The following is a 23674-nucleotide window of genomic DNA, read 5'->3' as shown; positions in this document are numbered from 1 at the left end:
AACAGACGGATGGTTGATTCATTGTGATGTTTTACAGAGCCGTCTGATAACAGACTGATGGTTGAGTCATAGTGATGTTTTACAGAGCCGTCTGATAACAGACTGATGGTTGATTCATTGTGATGTTTTACAGAGCCGTCTGATAACAGACGGATGGTTGATTCATTGTGATGTTTTACAGGTGCCAATTAATTAAAACCCCCCAAAAAATGTGAACCTAAATCTAGGCTAGAATGCACCAGCATAACAGCTAGATAACCAACAAACCACATCACTCTTCTATGTTATGCCCTTACACAACCACAAAAAGACAATTCAGGAATGTTCTCTGGTCTGCCTCAACCGTGTTTGGTGGATGGGGTCACGTCTAAAAAAACGTCTTGTTTCTTAACCAATGTACAAGCTCTGCTGTTGTGCCATGTTTGGGACACGGCATGTTGTCTGCAGTTTACGTGCTTTCCTTCACACGTGTGACAGTAAACCGTCAACAAGGATAGAAAAAGCTCCTCCGGTAGTTCTGTCGTGGTGCAGCAGTCATAGAGCTGTGTCCCCAGCAGGGCACTCTAACGGGACAATGATTAGGGATGTGTCTAAATGACACACTATCCCCTACTGTATATAGTGCACTACGTTTGACCGGATCCCTATGGCCCCTGGTAAAAAGTAGTGCCCTATAAAGGGGATAGGATCCCATTTGGGACTCTAACTAGGCATCGCCAGATAGGACCAGAAGACTATAACATGTAATGTAACTAGCTTGTGGTGCCATATGGTGCTTCAACAGCCCACTAGGATGTGGTGAACATTGTGTAGGAAGAGGGAGCAATATCTACTTTCACTATTCTACTCATACTATGTGTTCAACTCCACCGGTGCATCAGAGTGCTCACATCAAAGTACATGTCAGACATCTAGCTGACTGATGGGCTGTCAATCATCACAAGTATTCTACTGACATCTCTGCATCCTGTCTGTCACCACTGCATGCACTAATAAACCAGTGAATTATGGGATAGTTAACATGGCAGATACTGATTTCAGTAAAGGCTTCTGTGTGGAAAGCTGTTTCGTTATCATGGCAAAGCCCAACAAGACAATGTATCAACAGCTTCACAGTCCCAGTACAATACCAAACCTCATCTGACTCCAAACCTCATCTGACACCAAACCTCATCTGACCCCAAACCTCATCTGACACCAAACCCCATCTGATACCAAACCTCATCTGACCCCAAACCTCATCTGACACCAAACCTCATCTGATACTGAACCTCATCTGACCCCAAACCTCATCTGACCCCGAACCTCATCTGATACTGAACCTCATCTGACACTAAACCCAGGAGACGTGAAAAGAGAAAGAGAGAGTGAGAAGGTCCTACCTGAGACACATGCGACCCGTGTCCGGACCCCCCCATCCAGACGTTTCTCATGGTTGGAGACTCTGTGGAATAAAGGTTTGAACAGATGAATGCTGTACATTTCCCTGTGAAAGGATTGTTTCTCCAGTCACCAGACAACAGAACAGAAAGACAGACTGGCCTGTCCACACTGTGGCACTATGACTGGGCTCTGTTATAGACAGTCCCAGGACCATTCCATTCACTGGCAGGGCATGTTTGACAGGGGTGCTGCAGGGGGATCCCAATAAGTAGGCCCTTCAGCACTTCCAAGAGGATATGGTTAAAGGGGGGTAGGGGGTCAGATGGGCGGGTCGGAGACAGGAACTCTAAACAGGGTCAGATAGATTCCTCATGATTCTGCCAAAAAGAAGCGGTAGGTGGGGAGCAAGGCTTGTGTTGGTTTTCAGAGCACCTGACTGAAACCTGATATGCTGCCTGGAAGAAACATTCCAGATGAGAGAGAGAGAGGAGAGAGAGGAGAGATCGAGAGAGGAGAGATATAGAGAGGAGAGAGAGGAGAGATAGAGAGAGAGGAGAGAGATAGCGAGGAGAGATATAGAGGAGAGAGAGGAGAGAGGAGAGAGGAGAGAGGAGAGAGAGATAGAGAGAGGAGAGATATAGAGAGAGAAGAGAGAGAGAAAGGAGAGATGAGAGATAGAGAGGAGAGAAAGTAGAGAGAGAGGAGAGATATAGAGTAGAGAAAGGAAAGAGGAGAGAGAGAGGAGAGATAGAGAGAGGAGAGATATAGAAAGAGAAGAGAGAAAGGAGAGATGAGAGATAGAGAAGAGAGAGAGAAGAGAGAGAGGAGAGAGAGAGGAGAGAGAGAGGAGAGATATAGAGAGAAGAGAGAGAGAAGAGAGAGAGAGATGGAGAGAGAGAGAGGAGAGAGAGAGGAGAGATATAGAGTAGAGAGAGGAGAGAGAGAGAGACATGAACTTACTTTGGGGTGGACTTTGGGATGGAAGGTAGAGCTCTCTCTCCCTCTGTTGGTGATAGTCAGAGGCAGTTAGATGTAGGGTTAGCAGAAACGTTACAGTCCATAAACAGCATCCATCCTAATGCCCACATTCATCATTATTAATATCATTTAATAATATTAGACATCAAATATGTAACATTCTTTCATATATGAGCCTAAAGCAGAGAAGAGCCCTTAAAAGCCTATGCCTTGAATGGATACTTCTTTCTCCCTTGTGAATTCATTCATGTTTTAAAAAGACGGAATTCCTTGAGTGAAATGAATAGTAGTGAAAGCTGTTTCCAGGCAATTTGATTTGTTGCGTTCAGCTTTCCAAATGACTGGAGAAATGGAGTGGAGAAATGAAATGGCAGTCCCTCAACAGCTCTATAACTGCCTCTCATAAAGCCATGTGTTTATTACTGGGCTGACTTCCTGGAAAAACATGATGCTATTACAACATTAATACCACATCTATAATCTCAAATGAAAATCGATTACAAAACATATGAAGTCGTGGATGAATGTGGGCTAACTTACTGAAGAATGTGTTTGTGCCATATGATTATGTTTTATTTTTTGGGTTTTGGGTTTTCTTTTCGTGTATTGTGTAATTGATGTGAATATAGACATGTATTGTGTAATTGATGTGTAAATAAATGTGTATTGTGTAATTGATGTAAATATAGACGTGTATTGTGTAATTGATGGGTATATAGATGTGTATTTGGTAATTGATGTGTATATAGATGTGCATTGTGTAATTGATGTGTATATAGATGTGTATTGTGTAACTGATGTGTATATAGATGTGTATTGTGTAATTGATGTGTGAATAGACGTGTATTGTGTAGTTGATGTGTGTATAGACGTGCATGGTGTAATTGTTATTTATTGATGTGTTTGACAGGTCGTTATTGTAAATAAGAATGTGTTCTTCATGGACATACCTGTATAAATAAAGGTCAAATAAATCCTATTACATCTATCAATCTGTGACACTACAATCCAGCCTCAGTGCAGTGGAGTCTGGAGCTCTTTCCACCACTTCTCTAACACAGTCAAGTCCATTGTCCACAGTACACAACACAGCAGCATGGCTGTCAGTCTGAACTTCCACTACATAGAGGAAAAGGGGAATGTCTGCTCACTGTTTTTCAGACATTCCCTCTTTCTCTGTTTCGGCCTTGTTTTTATCCAGATCCTGTTGTTATTGTGGGTGTGTGTAAAACCCCTCCACTCAGTGTAAAGGTGTCAGGAGCAGTGTTAGCGTACCCTTTTGAACACGGACGATGAAGGACTGGGAGACTCCCTTGACCAGGCGACAGTATCCGTCTATCAGGTCAGCCATGTTCTCTGCCGTGTTCAGAGACGCTGTGGTCACCGTCAGAGGCTGCAGACACACACAGACAGTCAGACAGACAGTCAGACAGACACAGTCAGACAGACACAGTTAGGCAACAAAGAGGCTTCATCAGCAGGGCTACCTCCTCCAGCTGAGACCTCCAGTTAGGACAAAGCACAGCACATCAAAGGAGAGAAGTGAGAGGACGAACACACACACACACACACACACACACACACACACACACACACACACACACACACACACACACACACACACACACACACACACACACACACACACACACACACACACACACACACACACACACACACACACACACACAGTCCATCAAAGATCCCATGCAGGGAGGAGTATGTTTTGCTAGTATGAGGGGTACATCTTCTTCCTTTGGAAAATCCCTTAGTGCTCAATCAAGTGTTTACTGCTCAGAGTTCCTCATCTGTCAACCAGCTACAGTGCTGGAAATAACTTCACTGAGGCCACTGCAGGGCATGTTACTGAATTCATACACGCTCACACACACGCTCACACACACGCTCACACACACGCTCACACACACACACACACACACACACACACACACACACACACACACACACACACACACACACACACACACACACACACACACACACACACACACACGCTCACACACGCTCACACACAGACACACACTGTACCTCAGGGGCTCCAGCCACATTGAGCAGCAGCATCCCCTGGCGCACCTTGTCCTCTGTGCTGGAGTACTGGATGGTCTGTACCTGGGTGAAGTTGGCCAGATGTGTCGGCTGAACACACGGACAGAACAGAAAGCACAGAATGAAACATCCATGGTGGTAGTCATCTTCCTGGCTAGCCTGAACATCACTGAACGACTGAATAAGACCTGAATTGGGTAGGAAATGCAATTCTACAAAATGTACAGAAGAATGTGAATAAAAGGTAAATAAAGAAAGCCTTGATAACTCAGCAGTACTCACAGTCGATCCTTTGTCTGTCAGGTAGCTGATGCCCTCCTCAGGTCCAATGGCAAGCTCCACAGAGATAATCCAACTGGACTAGAAGACAGACAGAGAGATGGACATAGAGACAGGCAGGACAGACAGACAGACAGAGAGAGAGAGAGCGATGGACAGACAGACAGATGAAAGAAGCAACAGTGTTTGTCATGCCCAGCAGGTGTCACTGTGAAACACATCATGAAGGCTACTGAGCTGAGCTCTTCCTGTCTGGAACCCTGCCAGCCAGGGTTTCCCTGAGGACAGCCAACCGTTATCACAGTGGGATAGTGAAATGTCTATCACTAGCCTACTTACCCCAAGGGCACATTTAAAACATTCCTTGTCGAATCTGTAAATGGGAGACAAGATCTCAAAGAACTTGTGAATGCTCTGTTCATCGTTTAGGTTGGCAAATTGTTTGAAGGTCTGCTGAATCAGTTTCCTTAGTGGTTTAGCCTTAGAGAGTAGAGAGAGAGAGAGAGAGATACAAAGGGTAAGGACTCCTACATGTCTTGGCAGAAGAAAGTTACTAACAACAAATAAAGACTGAGGGTATGAAAAAGTGAACATCCTTATCAATTATAAGGCTACACCTACAAATAGTGATTACCAAAAAATCATCAACAGAACTAAATGATCATACAGTATGTGTTTGGATTGACTCTCAACATAAAGTCAACTGTAAACATTACTATTCCTTAGAAGAGTCATTCATCAGCATCCTATCAGATGACTCATAGACACATCCACACCAGGAGCCTCTGACACCACAGCCCAATAATGAGTCATGACAATAAGATCAGCTGCATCCTGTGAAAGCAGAAACTCTATCTGTCTCTGCCACCCTCTCCTTCCATCACTCCCACTAATTACAAGCATTTCAAAGAAAAATGCCAAACAAATCACAAATCTATGCTTTGAAATTCAAAAAGTGGAAAAGACAAATTGCTGAATCTAATCTGATTTTCTAGGATGATGACACCTCATTTGATCCTTGAAAGCATTTACATGAATCTGACATGGGTAAAAAAAAACAAGATGTTCTAATTATGCAAATATTAACTTGGCGGAGCATCAATTATGAACTGCCTAATTGGATAACAACAATCAAGGTAATTAGTCACATGATGGGCTCTGGGATCCTATACGAGTGCTATCCTGTGCACATCTCTACACAACAAAATAATCGCTGTCAGTCTGCTCAATTAGTGTACAAAGCCTACTGAGTGAACCATCCATTTTCAGTTGCGTCTCGGTATCGTTCATGGTGTTGCATAATTCAAAGCCTGATACCAGTTAGTCTCAGTTGCAGTGTCTTACACATACAGATGTAGGATCTACATTTGACCAGTATTGCTGAAGTAAAATAATCCTGCAGCAACAGAATTTGAACGTTTAGTCCACAATGTTGCATGATCGGTGGTAAGGCTTTTAGCTGGCCCAAATTAGGCTACGTGAAAAGTGCAACACTGTTAATATAAACGTGTGTTTTCAGAATTGACCGCTTTCCCAAAAACTTATGTAAAAACTTCATCTACTTCTCTGCTATTTAAATCTGAAATCAGAATCGAAATATATTCTACCAACCAAATTATAGCACTGGGGGAGGCATACAGCTCACCCCGACTCATTAAACTAACCCGCTATAACAACTAACTAACCAAATTATAGCACTGGGGGAGGCATACAGCTCACCCCGACTCATTAAACTAACCCGCTATAACAACTAACTAACGAAATTATAGCACTGGGGGAGGCATACAGCTCACCCCAACTCATTAAACTAACCCGCTATAACAACTAACTAACCAAATTATAGCACTGGGGGAGGCATACAGCTCACCCCGACTCATTAAACTATCCCGCTATAACAACTAACTAACCAAATTATAGCACTGGGGGAGGCATACAGCTCACCCCGACTCATTAAACTAACCCGCTATAACAACTAACTAACCAAATTATAGCACTGGGGGAGGCATACAGCTCACCCCGACTCATTAAACTAACCCGCTATAACAACTAACTAACCAAATTATAGCACTGGGGGAGGCATAAAGCTCACCCCAACTCATTAAACTAACCCGCTATAACAACTAACTAACCAAATTATAGCACTGGGGGAGGCATACAGCTCACCCCAACTCATTAAACTAACCCGCTATAACAACTAACTAACCAAATTATAGCACTGGGGGAGGCATACAGCTCACCCCAACTCATTAAACTAACCCGCTATAACAACTAACTAACCAAATTATAGCACTGGGGGAGGCATACAGCTCACCCCAACTCATTAAACTAACCCGCTATAACAACTAACTAACCAAATTATAGCACTGGGGGAGGCATACAGCTCACCCCGACTCATTAAACTAACCCGCTATAACAACTAACTAACCAAATTATAGCACTGGGGGAGGCATACAGCTCACCCCGACTCATTAAACTAACCCACTATAACAACTAACTAACCAAATTATAGCACTGGGGGAGGCATAAGGCTCTCGCCGACTCATTAAACTAACCCGCTATAACAACTAACTAACGAAATTATAGCACTGGGGGAGGCATACAGCTCACCCCAACTCATTAAACTAACCCGCTATAACAACTAACTAACCAAATTATAGCACTGGGGGAGGCATACAGCTCACCCCAACTCATTAAACTAACCCGCTATAACAACTAACTAACCAAATTATAGCACTGGGGGAGGCATAAAGCTCACCCCAACTCATTAAACTAACCCAGTATAACAACTAACTAACCAAATTAGCGACCTCATTTACTATAGCTAACCCATGGCCTACCTATCTAAAACATTCACTTTTACTACTGCAATGTACTGCTACCAGTACTTCTGGGCTACTTACCACTACTACCACCTAGTCTCCCACTGAAGGTTACTATCTACCATGTATAAAACAGTCCCTCCCTCTACTACACCAGCCTACATTCTTCAACAGCAACAAACTTTTAAACTTCTTCCAGCACAGAATTTTTTTTTTTAATGAAATGTATGAAATTGTATGAAATGTATGCATTCACTACTGTAAGTCGCTCTGGATAAGAGCGTCTGCTAAATGAGTAAAATGTCAAAATGTCAAAATCATATTTCTTTCCCCAAATAATAAGCTAAAAGTCCTATTGAATAGAAGTATTAGTCAGAGTGTAGTTATTTGTGATGAAAGGTGATCTAACTGCCCCACACTCCAAAGGAATAAGGTTGAGATAGTAGTCAGACCTGATATTTTATTAGAATTAACTTTGACTATATGTCACTGCTTCTCTTAAGAACAATGTTTTAAACTTCTTTGACTTCAACAAATGTTTCTTCACGGAAATTTACCATCTAGTTTCTCATATGTTTCTATTTTCGAATTTAAAGTGCATCGTTGGGAAAGAGCTTGTTAGTAAGCATTTTACTGTAAGGTACCTGTTGTATTCAGCGCATGTGACAAATACTATTTGATGTGATTTGATTTAAAGTCACAATGCTCTATTACAGGGATAGGCAACTTTGATTGGGGTGGGGGACACAAAAAATCGGAACTCATCATGAAGGGCCACAGTGGCTCACGGGTCTGCGTACCCTCATCCATACAAACACATGCAGTCAGAGCCGGCCCTAGACTTTGGGGGGCCCTAAGTGACATTTCTAAGCTTTAGAGTGGTCGGTAATTCGACCATGTTAGATAGCTGGCTAGACTAACTTACCAATCTAAAAAGGTTAGGGGACATGGGCTAATTGAGTGACTGTCAGTGAGTGACATAACAAGAGAATAACTGCTGATGCACAACCACATTTAGAAATAGCACCTTGTTTTCTCAAAACTTCTAACTCTCAACAGTGAATTAAGACCCAGATTTCTTTTCTTCTTTTGTTTTGTAAAATTGATCCGCGGGCCTACAAAAGCTTCCTAAGACCAACTGACCAGCGTTTTGCAAAGAGCAAGACACACAAACTAACAGCACAGAACAGAAAACATGTCGATTCATATTAATGTGAGTGTTGCACCTATTTCTCAATGCCAGAAACACATTTAATAGTAACTTAGAGCACCAAAAGAAAACATTCCAAATTACAAACTCTTAAATCAATTTTAATAATATTGTAATGTTGTTTTAAAAGTTGGGCTTGAGGTTTTCTCCAAATCAGCTATATCTTCTGAAACAATCCAATAACGCCCTACAGTCAGCGTCACACGGTGGGGAAATACAAAGCCAAGCTCAGCCTTTGTGTCCTCCTGGGTCACACGGTGGGGAAATACAAAGCCAAGCTCAGCCTTCGTGTCCTCCTGGGTCACACGGTGGGGAAATACAAAGCCAAGCTCAGCCTTCGTGTCCTCCTGGGTCACACGGTGGGGAAATACAAAGCCAAGCTCAGCCTTCGTGTCCTCCTGGGTCACACGGTGGGGAAATACAAAGCCAAGCTCAGCCTTCGTGTCCTCCTGGGTCACACGGTGGGGAAATACAAAGCCAAGCTCAGCCTTCGTGTCCTCCTGGGTCACACGGTGGGGAAATACAAAGCCAAGCTCAGCCTTCGTGTCCTCCTGGGTCACACGGTGGGGAAATACAAAGCCAAGCTCAGCCTTCGTGTCCTCCTGGGTCACACGGTGGGGAAATACAAAGCCAAGCTCAGCCTTCGTGTACTCCTGGGTCACACAGTGGGGAAATACAAAGCCAAGCTCAGCCTTCGTGTCTTCCTGGGTCACACGGTGGGGGAAATACAAAGCCAAGCTCAACCTTCGTGTACTCCTTGGTCACACGGTGGGGAAATGCTCAGCCTTCGTGTCCTCCTGGGTCACACGGTGGGGAAATACATAGCCAAGCTCAGCTTTCGTGTCAGTCCTCGTGGGTTTGTTCGTAGGTGTAAAGACAGTAACAGTATCAAGCTAGCAATTGCATTTTTACTCATCATCTTCCTTTTGATCAACCTTTTAGTGTTTAGTGAAGTTTATAGTTTGGTGAAGTTTTTTGCACACAATGAAAAACGTCCTAATAAGTTGGATAAGTTTGTGAGAATGAGGCGGGCGAATTGGGCATCTACTCGTCAATCAGCAATCTGAGGGGCACATTTCATCCCTGAGAATTTCCAAGGCTAACAACAATGGAAGGAGGACTTAAGCAAGAAGTTGCTTCTCAAAGTGGATTCTGTCCATAGCATCAACGTGGCTTCTAAAGCGTCTCAAACAGCCAGCAGCATGGAGTATTATCACGGTCTTCAGTGAGCATGGAAGTGAACCGGTTAAGGGGTATGATCTGTCCATAGCATCAACGTGGCTTCTAAAGCGTCTCAAACAGCCAGCAGCATGGAGTATTATCACGGTCTTCAGTGAGCATGGAAGTGAACCGGGTAAGGGGTATGATCTGGCCATAGCATCAACGTGGCTTCTAAAGCATCTCAAACAGCCAGCAGCATGGAGTATTATCACGGTCTTCAGTGAGCATGGAAGTGAACCGGGTAAGGGGTATGATCGTTGTATGTCTGGAACTTTCTCACACATCATTATTCATGATTCATTCATGATTATCAATAATCATGGTAGTTTCCACATTCACGTAGAAGTGTTTAGAAACATATTCTATTCTTATTTACAATAAAAGTATTTACAATACTATTCATTTCTATTGGGCACAAAATGATCTGAAACACAACCAAAGCAAATTGTGAAAGGATCCAACACGTTTGTAGAGTCACAAGCTTGATGTAGTCATTGCTTGCTAGGAATATGGGAACAAATACACAACTTTTGACTACTTTAATACACTTATAAATACATTTGTCCAAACACTTTTGGTTCCCTAAAATGGGGGGGCTATGTACAAAAAGTGCTGTAATTTCTAAACGGTTCATCTGATATGGATGAATACCCTAAAGATGACAGTCTGCACTTTAACCTTATAGACATTGTATCATTTCAAGTCCAAAGTTCTGGAGAACAGAGCCAAAACAACAAACAATGTGTCACTGTCCAAATACTTTTGGACCTTACTGTCCAGTAACGAAGTCATCCTGAATACATCTGACCTGTCTTCCACCCTGGTCATAGGCCTATAGCCATGTCAAAATACACATAATTGGGGGAAAAGTGTTTCATAAAAAATACAAATAAAAGTTTTAAACCTAGACAGACACAGTATTAGTCCTTTCCGCTCCTGGTGATTTCTGCACTGTCATCTGCTTTGTTAATGTTGGCCTCAGATTCTAAAAAGTAGGAAGGGATTGGGGTGAAGGTGCAATCTGTGTAAAGTATGTCAGCACGACTCAGCAGCCAATCACATAATCCGTTGTTCACTTCTGTTCCAGTACAGTAAGTTCCAACACACAGCCTTATCTCTGCAAACATCTGCATCACACACACACACACACACACACACACACACAGTCAGGCAGGCAACAGAGACAGAAAACAACACAGAGAGAAGGAAAACACTAAAGATAGATAGGTGGGTTAACCTTTGTTGTTATTGTTTCTTCTTTAAGTATGTAAACACGGTTATGTGAGCTATTGGGTCACTCCAATATAGAATCCTTCCGTGCCGCAGGATACATTCCGAGTAAGGATTTTCAGGTAAGTCCAGGGGTCAATTCCAATTTAATTAGAAATTCCATTTCAATTCTTTATTTCACTCATGAAGTGGAGAATCTTTTTTTTTATTCAATTTTTGTATTTTTTTTTTCTTTTCAGTTATGGAATTTGAATTGAATTGAAATTAGACAGTTTGGATTTTATCATTTTGGAATTGAATTATAATTCCAAAAACATTTAATCTTTGGAATGTAATATTTTCACATTTCCCAGTTAATGGAAATAATGCACATAGTATCAAACTGTTCTGTAGGATTTGTATAAAATAATCTAGGCTACTTTTTTCTATGTAGAACCTAAAAGGGTTCTCCGGTTGTCCCCATAGGAGAACCCTGTGAAGAACCCTTTTTGGTTACAGGTATAACTATTTTGGGTTCCATGTAGAACCCTGGGGAAAGGGTTCTACATGGAACCCAACAGGGTTCTACCTGGAACCAAAAATGGTTCTTCACAGGGTTCTCCTATGGGGACAACCGGAGAACCATAACAGGTTCTACATAGAAAAAAAGGTGCTAAGAGTGTATTCCTATATTTCCAGTATAGCTACTGTAGGCTGTCTGAACAGTGACATGATGAGCTTGAAAGCCTGAGGGAATTACATTTGAATTTGTGGAATTGTTGTGGATAATATTGAATTGGGAGTTCAATTCTTGAAATTTATCAAACATTGGAATTTTGAGGAATTGAATTATCTCCAAATTAAAAAACTGACCTGAATTTTGAATTGAATTAAATTTAATTTACAGGGAGAGAGAATTGAATTAGAATGTAATTTGTAGAATTGACCACAACCATGGTACTGCGGCTGCCCCCCTTAAATAGCTGCCGTCGCACTACTTCCACCTCGTGTCCTTTTTCGAGGCGCCGTAGATCACCGACAAAAAGGATTGGAGTAATCCAATACCTCCCATAACCATGGTTACATACTGTACGTTGCCTTTGTTATGTAGCACTATATTGGATCACTCCAATATGGTATCACAGTACCAGATTAATCAGTGAACTAGTCTTTGGTCAGACAAAGACCAAAGTCCAGTCCGGACTGAGCTCAGAGCAGTCCTGTTTGCTGTGTCCCTCCTCCCCTTCCCAGGGAAGCAGATACAACATGAAGAACAGCCCTCCCGACCACATAGGTGGGGTCAACATGTGCTAGACAGCATCCAACTGGCCGAGGCGCAAACGTCTGAGAGGGGAACTCCTTTGAGCAGGACCCACGAGGTAGTAACTCCTCCAAAAGAATGCGCCACCACAGCTAAAGGCAAAGGCCTGCCGGCCAGCCGAAATGCTGCAGTAACAACATGAGAGTCTGTTCGGATAGGACCTGGCGCAGAACTCTCTCACCCTAGCAAATAAAAGCCGATAAAACCGTTTGCATTGGCTGTGTCTGTGAAATTAAGTGTCCATTGCCCCAGCCGAGCAAACACGCTGGGGGAAGCCCCTAGTTAACCAGCAACAGCGCAAGAAGCGTATGTGGACAACTGTAATGGCCGGTTCACACTTCACTCAGACAGAACCCTTGTCCAGAATGAGGAGTTAGGATGGAGGTCGACACTTCTTTCATCTGAACCCATTCAGAAATATTCAGTCAACCAGGGCTTCAACACCAGAAGACCCTGAGACAGAGGCACCAGAACTGATACGGTACCGGCAACGGAATTGGAGTTCGTAGCCCTCCAGCAATGTATTCAGTACCCGTGGGAGCTCCACCTGCCTATCTCTGTTTGCTCTTTGGGACTGTGAGAGGCTGCCAAGGCCGGCGGCAAGCACGTCAAATCAAATGAAAGTGTATTGGCTGCGTACATAGTTTAGAAGATGTTATAGCGGGTGCAGAAAAATGCTGTAGGACAGGGAGAAAGCACATGAAGACTCAATTAGCCTAGCTATCTGGCTAGCTAACTTAGCTAGCTATCTTAGCCAACTAGCTTCTCAAGGTTTGATGCAGTCAAGACAGGTTCTACGTAATCATATTGGATGATAAACAATCTAGCTATGACAAGCTAGAAGTCAGTCTACTAGCGCAAGTCAGTTCGGTGGTTGCTGCCTCTCCCTCCCTCCTCCTTGCTCCTGTTTCACTTTCTCACAGTAGACTCACCACAAGGCCCCTCCTCTTCCTCGCAAGGCCCCTCCTCCTCCTGCTCTGCCTCACGCTATATCAGCTCTGGTGAATAAAGTAGCTTACAAATGGACTTTTCTGCTGCTTCCCTCACTCTGATCCAACCACGTCTATACGGAACTGGTCGTCCTCGGGTCCTGTCGGAACGGGTCTCTTGTCTACATTGAAAAATGTATTTATGCATATTTGGCCGGGTGGGAAAGCCCAAGGTAATTTTGGAACGGGTCCAACCTTTTAGACCTCTACTTGAGGCCCAACATAACAATCCCTGTCACAAAAGACAATGCCAGGAACATTGTGAATGATGTCACAGAAACTGGACTTGGGCCAAAAATAGGATGCTTTTTAAAATGTGTATTTATTAACAGCTAAAATTAACTACAGTAACAGTTGGAATTTCATTTTTCCGCTGTATCATACCCAGAACCGTGACTCCAAAACCGCAATATGTACTGAATCGTGGGTTTAGCGAACCATTACACCCCTAGTAAATACTGTATATTAGCTATGTCAAGAGTCTAGTATATAAATACGCGGTGTGTATAAACACTAACAAAAAAATGCAATGTACAGTAGTAATTATATTAGAATAATAACATGTCAAAAGTCCAGTGTATAAATACACCCGTGTGAAAAACAGTATAAAAGGAAGTGTCCAGTGTTTAATGTCTCTGTGCATGGGACGGCAGATTTGCTGTGTGTGTTTCAGATTGACTGCTGGGCTCCGCCTTCTGAGACACCTGTGGGCAGAGACACCTTGCCTTTCTCACAGCGAAACACCATACTGGACATGGTAGTTTCTCTCTGTGTAACACCAGCAGTGTAATAGAGCTGTATGTGAGTTTCTAAGGGAAAAGAGGATGGGGGTTGGAGGGGGACAACAGAGCACCCAGATGGAGAGGCTAGCTACCTGCTCCAAGCTATTGAATAGCTGTGGGTATACGTCTGCCCTATACACTAAGATACAGCTCTTACCTAGCGAATCCTCTCAGGAATGCGCAGAGAAAGAGAAGAGGTGGAAGTAGTGCCGCTGCAGCTATTTAAGGGGGGGCAGCCGCAGCATAACCCGGTACACAGGACTAATCAGAAAATCCTTACTCTGAATGTATCCTGCCGCGCGGAAGGATACCATATTGGAGTGATAAAATATAGTACTACATAAGAAGAACAATAACAAGAGACGTTGTTTGTTTTGCAGGCTGGAACAATGGAGATGTGTAGTAGCGTGGTGTTGGGAGGCCTGGTGTTGTTGCTTCTACTGTGGTTGTTCAGGCTGAGGAGACAGAGACATGTCCATCTACCCCCAGGACCCTGCGCCCTGCCGCTGCTAGGCAACTTGCATCAGATTGACAAACAGGCCCCCTTCAAGACCCTCACCAAGTGGAGTGGTGTGTATGGGCCAGTGATGACAGTGTATCTTGGGCCCCAGCGAGCCGTGGTGCTGGTGGGGTACGAGGCAGTCAAGGAGGCTCTGGTGGACCAGGCTGAGGATTTCACAGGACGCGCTCCTGTCCCCTTCCTGGTCCGAGTTACCAGGGGATACGGCCTGGCCATCAGTAATGGGGAGCGTTGGCACCAGCTGCGTCGTTTCACCCTGACCACGCTGAGAGACTTTGGGATGGGCCGTAAGAGGATGGAGGAGTGGATACAGGAGGAGAGCCAACACCTCATAGACAGTCTGGACGCCACTAAAGCCGTGCCCTTCGATCCTCATCCATTCCTGAGTCGCACCGTGTCCAACGTCATCTGCTCTCTGGTGTTCGGCCAGCGCTTCGGCTATGACGATGACAACTTCCTGCACTTGCTCAACATCCTCTCAGCTGTACTGCGCTTTGGAAGCAGCCCCTGCGGACAGCTGTACAACATCTTCCCCTGGCTGATGGAACGCCTGCCTGGTCGGCAGCAAGTCGTGTTCAGCCAGATGGACGAGCTGAGAGGCTTTGTGATGAAAAAGATCCACGAGCACCAGGAGACCATTGACCCAGGCAACCCTAGAGACTTCACAGACTGCTTCCTCACCAGACTCAAGCAGGAGAAGGATGTGTCCTCCTCTGAGTTCCATTACGAGAACCTGGTGTCCACAGTGTTGGACCTCTTCCTTGCAGGAACAGAGACCACCAGCACCACTCTCAGATACGCCTTCATGCTGCTCCTAAAATACCCCGACATTCAGGAGCACGTTCAGCAGGAGATCGACACAGTGATTGGCCGACAGCGTGTCCCTCAGATGGAGGACAGGAAGTCCCTCCCCTTCACAGAAGCCATCATCCACGAGGTGCAGCGCTTCCTGGACATTGTCCCATTGAACCTCCCGCACTATGCGACCAAGAATATCTCATTCAGAGGGTACACTATCCCTCAGGGCACCGTGATCCTTCCCATGCTGCACTCTGTTCTGAGAGACCAGGACCACTGGGCCACGCCCACAACCTTCAATCCCAATCACTTCCTTGATCAGAACGGAAACTTCCAGAAGAACCCCGCCTTCTTGGCTTTCTCTGCAGGTAAGCGTGCCTGTGTGGGAGAGTCTCTGGCTCGTATGGAGATCTTTCTGTTCCTGGTGTCTCTGTTGCAACATTTCTCGTTCTCCTGCCCTGGAGGACCTGACAGCATTGACCTCAGCCCAGAGTTAAGCAGTTTCACTAACGTGCCGCGTCACTACCAGCTCATCGCTACCCCCCGCTGACCAGGAGGAGCATCCAGGAGGACCACTCAGGAGGAGGAGAAGTAGAGATGAGGGAGGGAGGAGGGACAGCACAGGAGGTTGGTTCCCATGTGTCTGATGCCATTCCATAAGCTTGTTCCAGCCATTATTAATATGAGCCGTTCTCCCCTCAGCAGCCTCCACTGAGGGACAGGTGTCTGTTTTTTGTTTTGTTTTTCATGACAATGTGATGCTTTGTGATGTGTGTCCTTTAACAACGAATGCTTGGAGTTTTTTCTGGTCAGTATAGGTGGATCAGGAGAAACTCAGGGTCCTGGGAGTGAGGAGCGGGAAGGAGATATGCTGGGTGTACCAGACAGTAATGTAATGTACGCTGAGGATTCAGGCATGTGTAATTGGAGGCTGTCAGTTAGGGGGTCCATTTTTCAGGTCGGCTGTCAGTTAGGGGGTCTAGGTACCAGTGTATCTTTCATTTTATCAGTGTCTTTGTGTCTCAGCAACTAAGTCAATGTGTTTGAGGCAGCACTGCCGCAAAAAAAGATGGCTCTTAGATGGCAATCACCTCACTCTCTACCAACTCACCAGTGGATACAGTTACTGTTAGAAGTTATAGCATCATTAGACTTATCGACAGAGAGATTGAATGATCCTAGTCAATAGTGCTGAGCGATTAGCGCTTTTTGAGGTCAGTTCGGTTTCGGTTCCATGTTTTTTTTTAAATCACGGTAAAAAAAATGTTTAACATTAAATGCACTATGCATTATGCGAGTTGAATGCAGAATAAAACAATAACTAAAAGTCCCATGATGGTAGTGACTGCCCATTACTGCTGATCACTTAGTAACCATAATTTATTCACATTACTTTACTTCAATAAAATATTTCAGTTGTTGTGTATATTATATTTGTTTTATTTGATGACTTTATTATTTCATTCCAATTCATCAACTCATCTGTATAGAGCTGCTGCCTATGCTGTCTGACAAAATCACTATTTTTGTCACGTCCTGGCCAGTATAAGGTTAATTGGTATTGTAGTTTGGTCAGGACGTGGCAGAGGGTATTAGTTTTATGTGGTTCGGGGTGGTGTGTTTGTTGAAGGGGCATTTGATTTAAGTATTCCGGGGTTTTTGGGCACTGTTTGGTTTTCATGTATTCTATGTTGAGTCTAGTGTGTCTGTTTCTATGTTTGGTTAATTGGGGTTGGGACTCTCAGTTGAAGGCAGGTGTTGTCTATTTGCCTTTGATTGAGAGTCCCATATATTAGGGTGTGTTTGTCATTTGTGGGAGATTGTTTAGTGTATGTCTACATTACAGGACTGTCAGTTTATCGTTCGTTCACTTTTGTTATTTTTGTGTTCATTTTGGAGTGAATAAATGTTCAAAATGAACAACCGCATGCCTGCTGCGTTTTGGTCCATTTCTACCGACGAGAACCGTGACAATTTTAGTAGTTCTTCAAAGTAAATAAGGCTTTATGACTGCAGAACACCAATGATCAATCACTTAGATCATGTATTTTCAGGTAGATACAGTATATGTATCAAGATGGCTGGATGTCCTTTGAGTGGTGGACCATTCTTGATACACAGGGGAAACTGTGAGCGTGAAAAACCCAGCAGCTTTGCAGTTCTTGACACAAACCGATGCGCCGGGCACCTATTATCCTACCCCGTTCAAAGGCACTTAAATATTTTGTCTTGCATAGGGCTGTGGCGGTCATGAAATTCTGTCAGCCGGTTATTGTCATGCAAAAGACCGCCGGTCTCACGGTAGTTGACAGTTCATTAACATAAACAAGCTGATGTGTACCCTTTGGAGCATCTAAATTCAAAAATTCTAATAAATCAATCTATTATACACCATCACAATAAATCCATTATTTATTTTAGTCAGGTCTAAAGAAACATTATGATCTGAGTAAAAAGTATTTCAGAAGAACAGAATGAGTTGGCTACTGTATGTTATCTGGCTATGCTCCATACCAGACTGTAGGCTTGTTCATTTAGTAGACAAGATATGCTTATAAGTCCCATGCCATTATTTTATATATGATTTAATAGTTAGAAGAATATAATTGAACTTAGCTGAATAACACAGAAAGGATATTTTTCCCATTCTGGAGCAAGTGCGCATATGAAGTGGCTATGTTGAGTGTAAAAGTGATCATTTGAAACAGGTCCTATACACTAGATTTAGAGTTACTTGGCAACTTTGGTTGTGAACGATACAAAACTAGAATGTCTTAGAAATCAAAACATATATTGGCTGCATGATGTGACTATAGGCTATTGATGATCTGAGAAAGTCCAAAAAATAAAGCTTGTGCTCCAATCCTTACCTCAGTCTGCACAGCTGTTCTCTCATCAAGTCATCATATTTTCACCCAGCAGACTATTCTCAATTGAATCTTGTCTTTACTAATATGTCAAATTAGTTTAGATTTAGAATGTCCCATTATCAAATGGGCAGGAACAGGAACAGGGGAAAAAAGACATGTAATCCGTATGCACTCCAATAGTGAATGGAGGTCAGTCTTTGCACTCGCGACGGTCAGTCTTTCAATGATGCCGGAAAACCTACTTGTGTTTATAGCAGAGCTGTGCTTCATATGAGCAGCTGTGAATAAATATAACAACACTTACTTCACTCCACACATCAACTACTGTTCGAGGAGCATGTAGCCTCCCGCTGTGCTACAGGTGATATTCTGCCCAAACTCTGTATGCCATGGCCTCTCTAACCCTGTTCCTGCAGCTACCCAGTGCTTACATTTGGAAACCTCGTGAAAACTCTTCAGGAACATTGATAGTAACATGTTTTCGCAACAAAACACATTTCACTAAATTGTTGACAGCCCCTCTGCATGCTTGAGAAAGGAAAGAAGAGAGAGGAGGAGATGGAAATGCACGGTGGTGAGATATTCTGTATAGCTAAAGGTAATGTGTCACCCAATTAATTATGAAAAAACACACAAAAAAATAATCACTACTATTAGGCTATTCCAAATCATAAAAAAATTCGCTATAATTGTAAACTAACTGTAAGCCGCCCTGCACAATCAATGAACCAACAGCATCACTTAGGGCTATACGTTCTCTACCAGACTCATGGATAGAAATGTTGGAGTGTAGCATAAGGTAACCAGTACATACAGTATGCATAATGATACAGTCCACACTCAAAGGCCATTAGTCAAATGTGTTTAATTTTGGAGAATAGGCTAGCCCATTTATATACCAAAGATCTTAAATCAGTTTTGTTTTATGTTTTTCTGCCATGTGTAATATGCGGTAGTCTGTGTATTGTATAACATCACAATCTTCATTTTAATTCAGGGTTTTCTTCAGGCTTGGGGTCATAAACCTCAGATTCAGATTATGCATATGCATAATATCTATGCATAAGGTCTAATAAGCATATGGGTGTTCTGAATTAATCATTACCTTAAAAAGTATTGTAAATTTCATTGCATTAGGCTTTGAAACAACATCCACAACGACCATGTTTTACACTCAGTTTCAACCTGCTTTTGCACTTCTTTCTTCAAATTGATGCTGTTTTGATGATCAGTGTTTGATGTGAATTTCCATTGCATTTGCATTGATGTCAGAGTGGTTGAGGGACAGTAGAGCCCTGAGTACCAGACCATTAGGACCTGATGGAGGGACAATAGAGCCCTGAGTACCAGGCCATTAGGACCTGATGGAGGGACAGTAGAGCCCTGAGTACCAGACCATTAGGACCTGATGGAGGGACAGTAGAGCCATGAGTACCAGGCCATTAGGACCTGATGGAGGGACAGTAGAGCCATGAGTACCAGGCCATTAGGACCTGATGGAGGGACAGTAGAGCCCTGAGTACCAGACCATTAGGACCTGATGGAGGGACAATAGAGCCCTGAGTACCAGGCCATTAGGACCTGATGGAGGGACAGTAGAGCCATGAGTACCAGGCCATTAGGACCTGATGGTCAATAGGGTACTACCGACGCATGTCCTGAGAACATTAAAGGAAATTACCACCTTCATTCATAGGATAGGTTGGTAGTACCCATGTAGTAAGTAGCCTAAACCTATCAATGTTACATTGAGCTGGTTGAATGGAATATGAATGACAGTCATCCAACATACTGTAACAGAAATAAGGCCAAGCATATAAAAAAAAGAATCGTCCTCCCTCATCTTAAACGAAACCGACCACCACTGGAACCAAAGTGTTGGTCAGTGTTTCCCAGGGGACCCTAATTACATTTGATATATGATGTTATATGTAGACAAAGAGATAAAGAATATAGGCTCTCTAATTCATACCGTTGGACAAACAACACCCTGACTTACAGAACCACCACTGCTGGCTAGTAGCAATCTGTATTATTATGTCCCGTGTGGCTCAGTTGGTAGAGCATGGTGTTTGCAACGCCAGGGTTGTGGGTTTGATTCCCACGGGGGACCAGTATGGAGAAAGAAATGTATGAAATGTATGCATTCACTACTGTAAGTCGCTCTGGATAAGAGCGTCTGCTAAATGACTAAAATGTAAAAATGTATTAGAGATCCTGTTTGCTCTCCCCTAGCTCAGTACATTAGCTAAATGGCTTTTAGCTAGTTAGCGATTAGCATTAATTTAGGCATATGCCAGCTTCCTAAAACCAACTGACTCGTGCTTTGCAGAGAGCAAGACACACAAACAAATAGTCCAGAACAGAAAACACATGGATTCATATCAAGAATTAATCATGTTAAGGTGTTAAAACAGAATAAATTGAATCAATCCATCCTCGTCATAATCATGAAATGCCCAAGATGGCACATCAAAGTCGCAAATACCAGTCTTTGGTCACATGCTGTTACTCGGAAAGCGGTATCCTTCTTGTTTTGGAAGAATCTGTTGAGTGCATGCATTGATAGCATGCTGAGAGAATGTAAACAGCGAGGAACCACAGAGTTTCTAAACCCAGAGGCCCAACATCGCAGTTTGGGGTTTTCTCTAAATCTAAAGGAAAAACCTAATTTGACAAACTGACATGTTTTCATTTTCATAAAAAACAACTGTATATCGAAGAATTGCCTTTGATTTGATGACCTGCACATGCGAAGTTCGGTGCGACACGACCATTAGACCTGATGACATGTTTCTGCACATGAGCTAAGCTAGATAATGTCGCCACGACATCACCTACAAGCGTGATCTGGGATTTCTATTGGAGAAGCAGTTTCTAGGCCTTTTTATTTACACTCTCTATGGAAGAACTGTGCTGCCTGCTTGAGTGACAGGGGTTGGGGTTTGGTGTGCTGGAAGCAAGCATCCATGGGAGGGGGAGGCAGGCATTTTGGCAGTGCACAAGGGGGAGAGAGAGTGTGAAAGGCTTGCTCATGCCAGCAGCCGGGCACAGCGGCAGGGACAACACTTTTATTATAGGAGTCATGAGGATAATGCACTTTACTGTTTGACAAATTCATGGTTTTATTTGCCCCAAAAATAAGACGTTTTGATTGAGGTGACCAGGTTGAATGTGCAGATCGCACCAGTGTGACTAGTAATACATTTAACTCGTACAGCCAAGTCAAAGGGTCGCAAAATGTTAGTATTTGGTCGCAGTCTGGAGCCCTGTAAGGGCAGACACAGAAACAGAGAGGATGAAGGATGAAGAGAGAGCCTGACCATTCCACCGGAACGGTTTCCAACAGGACTGTGAGGTTTGTGCAGAACTGGGACACCTATTCTCTGGGGTAAGACTATGAGGAGCAGCCAGCCAGCCAGCCAGCCAGCCAGCCAGCCAGCCAGGTGATGATACTGATTCAGTCTGAACAATGGCATCTCCCTGATTGCAGAGGCCTATGATAGAACGCCCAGGATGGGGAAAGGGAGCAAAGAAGGTCTTCCTACCTTCACAGAGTCCAGCAAACTCTTGGGGAAGAATCTTCGTAAACCCACATCTTTTCTGCAGAGGACAGAGCAGAAAGAGTACTGCATTACAGCATTGGTCAACAAGAATATGTGCTCATTACACCAAAACGAGGTCAGCAGCAGGTGAAATTGAATTAATCATCTATAACCAGAGTAGAGATTTTTTTTATTTATATCAAATCAATATTTTTTTTTGCCATTTTCATTGTCACTGACTCTGTATCAAGCCTGGCATGTGAAAACACTACTTCTAAAATATTTTTTTTAAAGGAGAGTTACTTAAAAAGAGTGTCTTTAAAACAGCATAATTCCCTCTTAAAGCACCACTTTGTTTTTAGTTGGCTCCAGATAGAGCACCTGTCAGTTGGTAGATGGCAACAGGACTGAGCATTTCCATAGCTAGCTACTGTGTAGTCAACGCCACACACTCACCACCCCTCCATAGCCCTATCATTTGGTTAAGAGCCAGCCTGCGGTATCTCTCTGTATAGGCCAAGTACACAGTCTGGCCTAGATATATAACATCACCATTCACCCAGGCAGTTTGGCTGACTAATATCCCAGCGTGGTGGAGTGGTGTTGTTCTGGCTCTGCAACACACAGTCAGTCTGAAAATACATACTAACGCAAATACAGTGAGGGAAAAAAGTATGTGATCCCCTGCTGATTTTGTACGTTTGCCCACTGACAAAGAAATGATCAGTCTATACTTTTAATGGTAGGTTTATTTGAACAGTGAGAGACAGAATAACAACAAAAAAATCCAGAAAAACGCATGTCAAAAATGTTATAAATTGATTTGCATTTTAATGAGGGAAATAAGTATTTGACCCCCTCTCAATCAGAAAGATTTCTGGCTCCCAGGTGTCTTTTATACAGGTAACGAGCTGAGATTAGGCGCACACTCTTAAAGGGACTGCTCCTAATCTCAGTTTGTTACCTGTATAAAAGACACCTGTCCACAGAAGCAATCAATCAATCAGATTCCAAACTCTCCACCATCGCCAAGACCAAAGAGCTCTCCAAGGATGTCAGGGACAAGATTGTAGACCTACACAAGGCTGGAATGGGCTACAAGACCATTGCCAAGCAGCTTGGTGAGAAGGTGACAACAGTGGGTGCGATTATTCGCAAATGGAAGAAACACAAAAGAACTGTCAATCTCCCTCGGCCTGGGGCTCCATGCAAGATCTCACCTCGTGGAGTTGCAATGAGAACGGTGAGGAATCAGCCCAGAACTACACGGGAGGGAGGATCTTGTCAATGATCTCAAGGCAGCTGGGACCATAGTCACCAAGAAAACAATTGGTACACTACACTGTGAAGGACTGAAATCCTGCAGCGCCCGCTAGGTCCCCTGCTCAAGAAAGCACATATACATGCCCATCTGAAGTTTGCCAATGAACATCTGAATGATTCAGAGGACAACTGGGTGAAAGTGTTGTGGTCAGATGAGACCAAAATGGAGCTCTTTGGCATCAACTCAACTCGCCGTGTTTGGAGGAGGAGGAATGCTGCCTATGACCCCAAGAACACCATCCTCACCGTCAAACATGGAGGCGGAAACATTATGCTTTGGGGGTGTTTTTCTGCTAAGGGGACAGGACAACTTCACCGCATCAAAGGGACGATGGATGGGGCCATGTACCGTCAAATCTT

The 23674-nt window shown here is 43.6% G+C and overlaps 2 protein-coding genes across 11 annotated transcripts in view; one reads left to right on the top strand and one right to left on the bottom strand.

Annotated features, from left to right (window-relative positions):
* The window catches only part of LOC106593695 (focal adhesion kinase 1), a 143041-nt gene that overhangs the window by 54040 nt on the left and 65327 nt on the right, over positions 1–23674 (bottom strand). For all 9 annotated transcript variants that reach the window (XM_045697707.1, XM_045697715.1, XM_045697711.1 and 6 more), the window contains 7 exons: positions 21995–22049; positions 5047–5187; positions 4711–4788; positions 4411–4518; positions 3637–3754; positions 2344–2386; positions 1383–1444 (listed from right to left, as the gene is read on the bottom strand). In XM_045697707.1, coding sequence (XP_045553663.1) covers positions 1383–1444; positions 2344–2386; positions 3637–3754; positions 4411–4518; positions 4711–4788; positions 5047–5187; positions 21995–22049 — 605 coding nt within the window. The remainder of the gene's footprint in view (positions 1–1382; positions 1445–2343; positions 2387–3636; positions 3755–4410; positions 4519–4710; positions 4789–5046; positions 5188–21994; positions 22050–23674) is intronic.
* On the top strand, positions 11042–16907 carry LOC106592081 (cytochrome P450 2F3). 2 transcript variants are annotated; one of them, XM_045697765.1, is made up of 2 exons: positions 11042–11184; positions 14639–16907. In XM_045697765.1, exon 2 carries the CDS (start codon positions 14648–14650, stop codon positions 16124–16126), a length of 1479 nt encoding a protein of 492 aa, XP_045553721.1. In that variant the 5' UTR covers positions 11042–11184; positions 14639–14647; the 3' UTR covers positions 16127–16907. The 2 variants fall into 2 exon arrangements, with proteins under 2 accessions (XP_045553721.1, XP_045553712.1); XM_045697756.1 differs by having other exon boundaries at positions 11042–11309.

Source organism: Salmo salar, chromosome ssa02, assembly GCF_905237065.1.
Source record: "Salmo salar chromosome ssa02, Ssal_v3.1, whole genome shotgun sequence".
NCBI classification, from domain to species: domain Eukaryota; kingdom Metazoa; phylum Chordata; class Actinopteri; order Salmoniformes; family Salmonidae; genus Salmo; species Salmo salar.
Note: the sequence above shows the minus strand (reverse complement) of the source record. Positions and strands in the feature narration are given on the sequence as shown.

What these genes read in the sequence shown, in the direction of transcription:
- LOC106592081 (XM_045697765.1), top strand. Translation starts at nt 14,648, where the DNA reads ATGGAGATGTGTAGTAGCGTGGTGTTGGGAGGCCTGGTGTTGTTGCTT.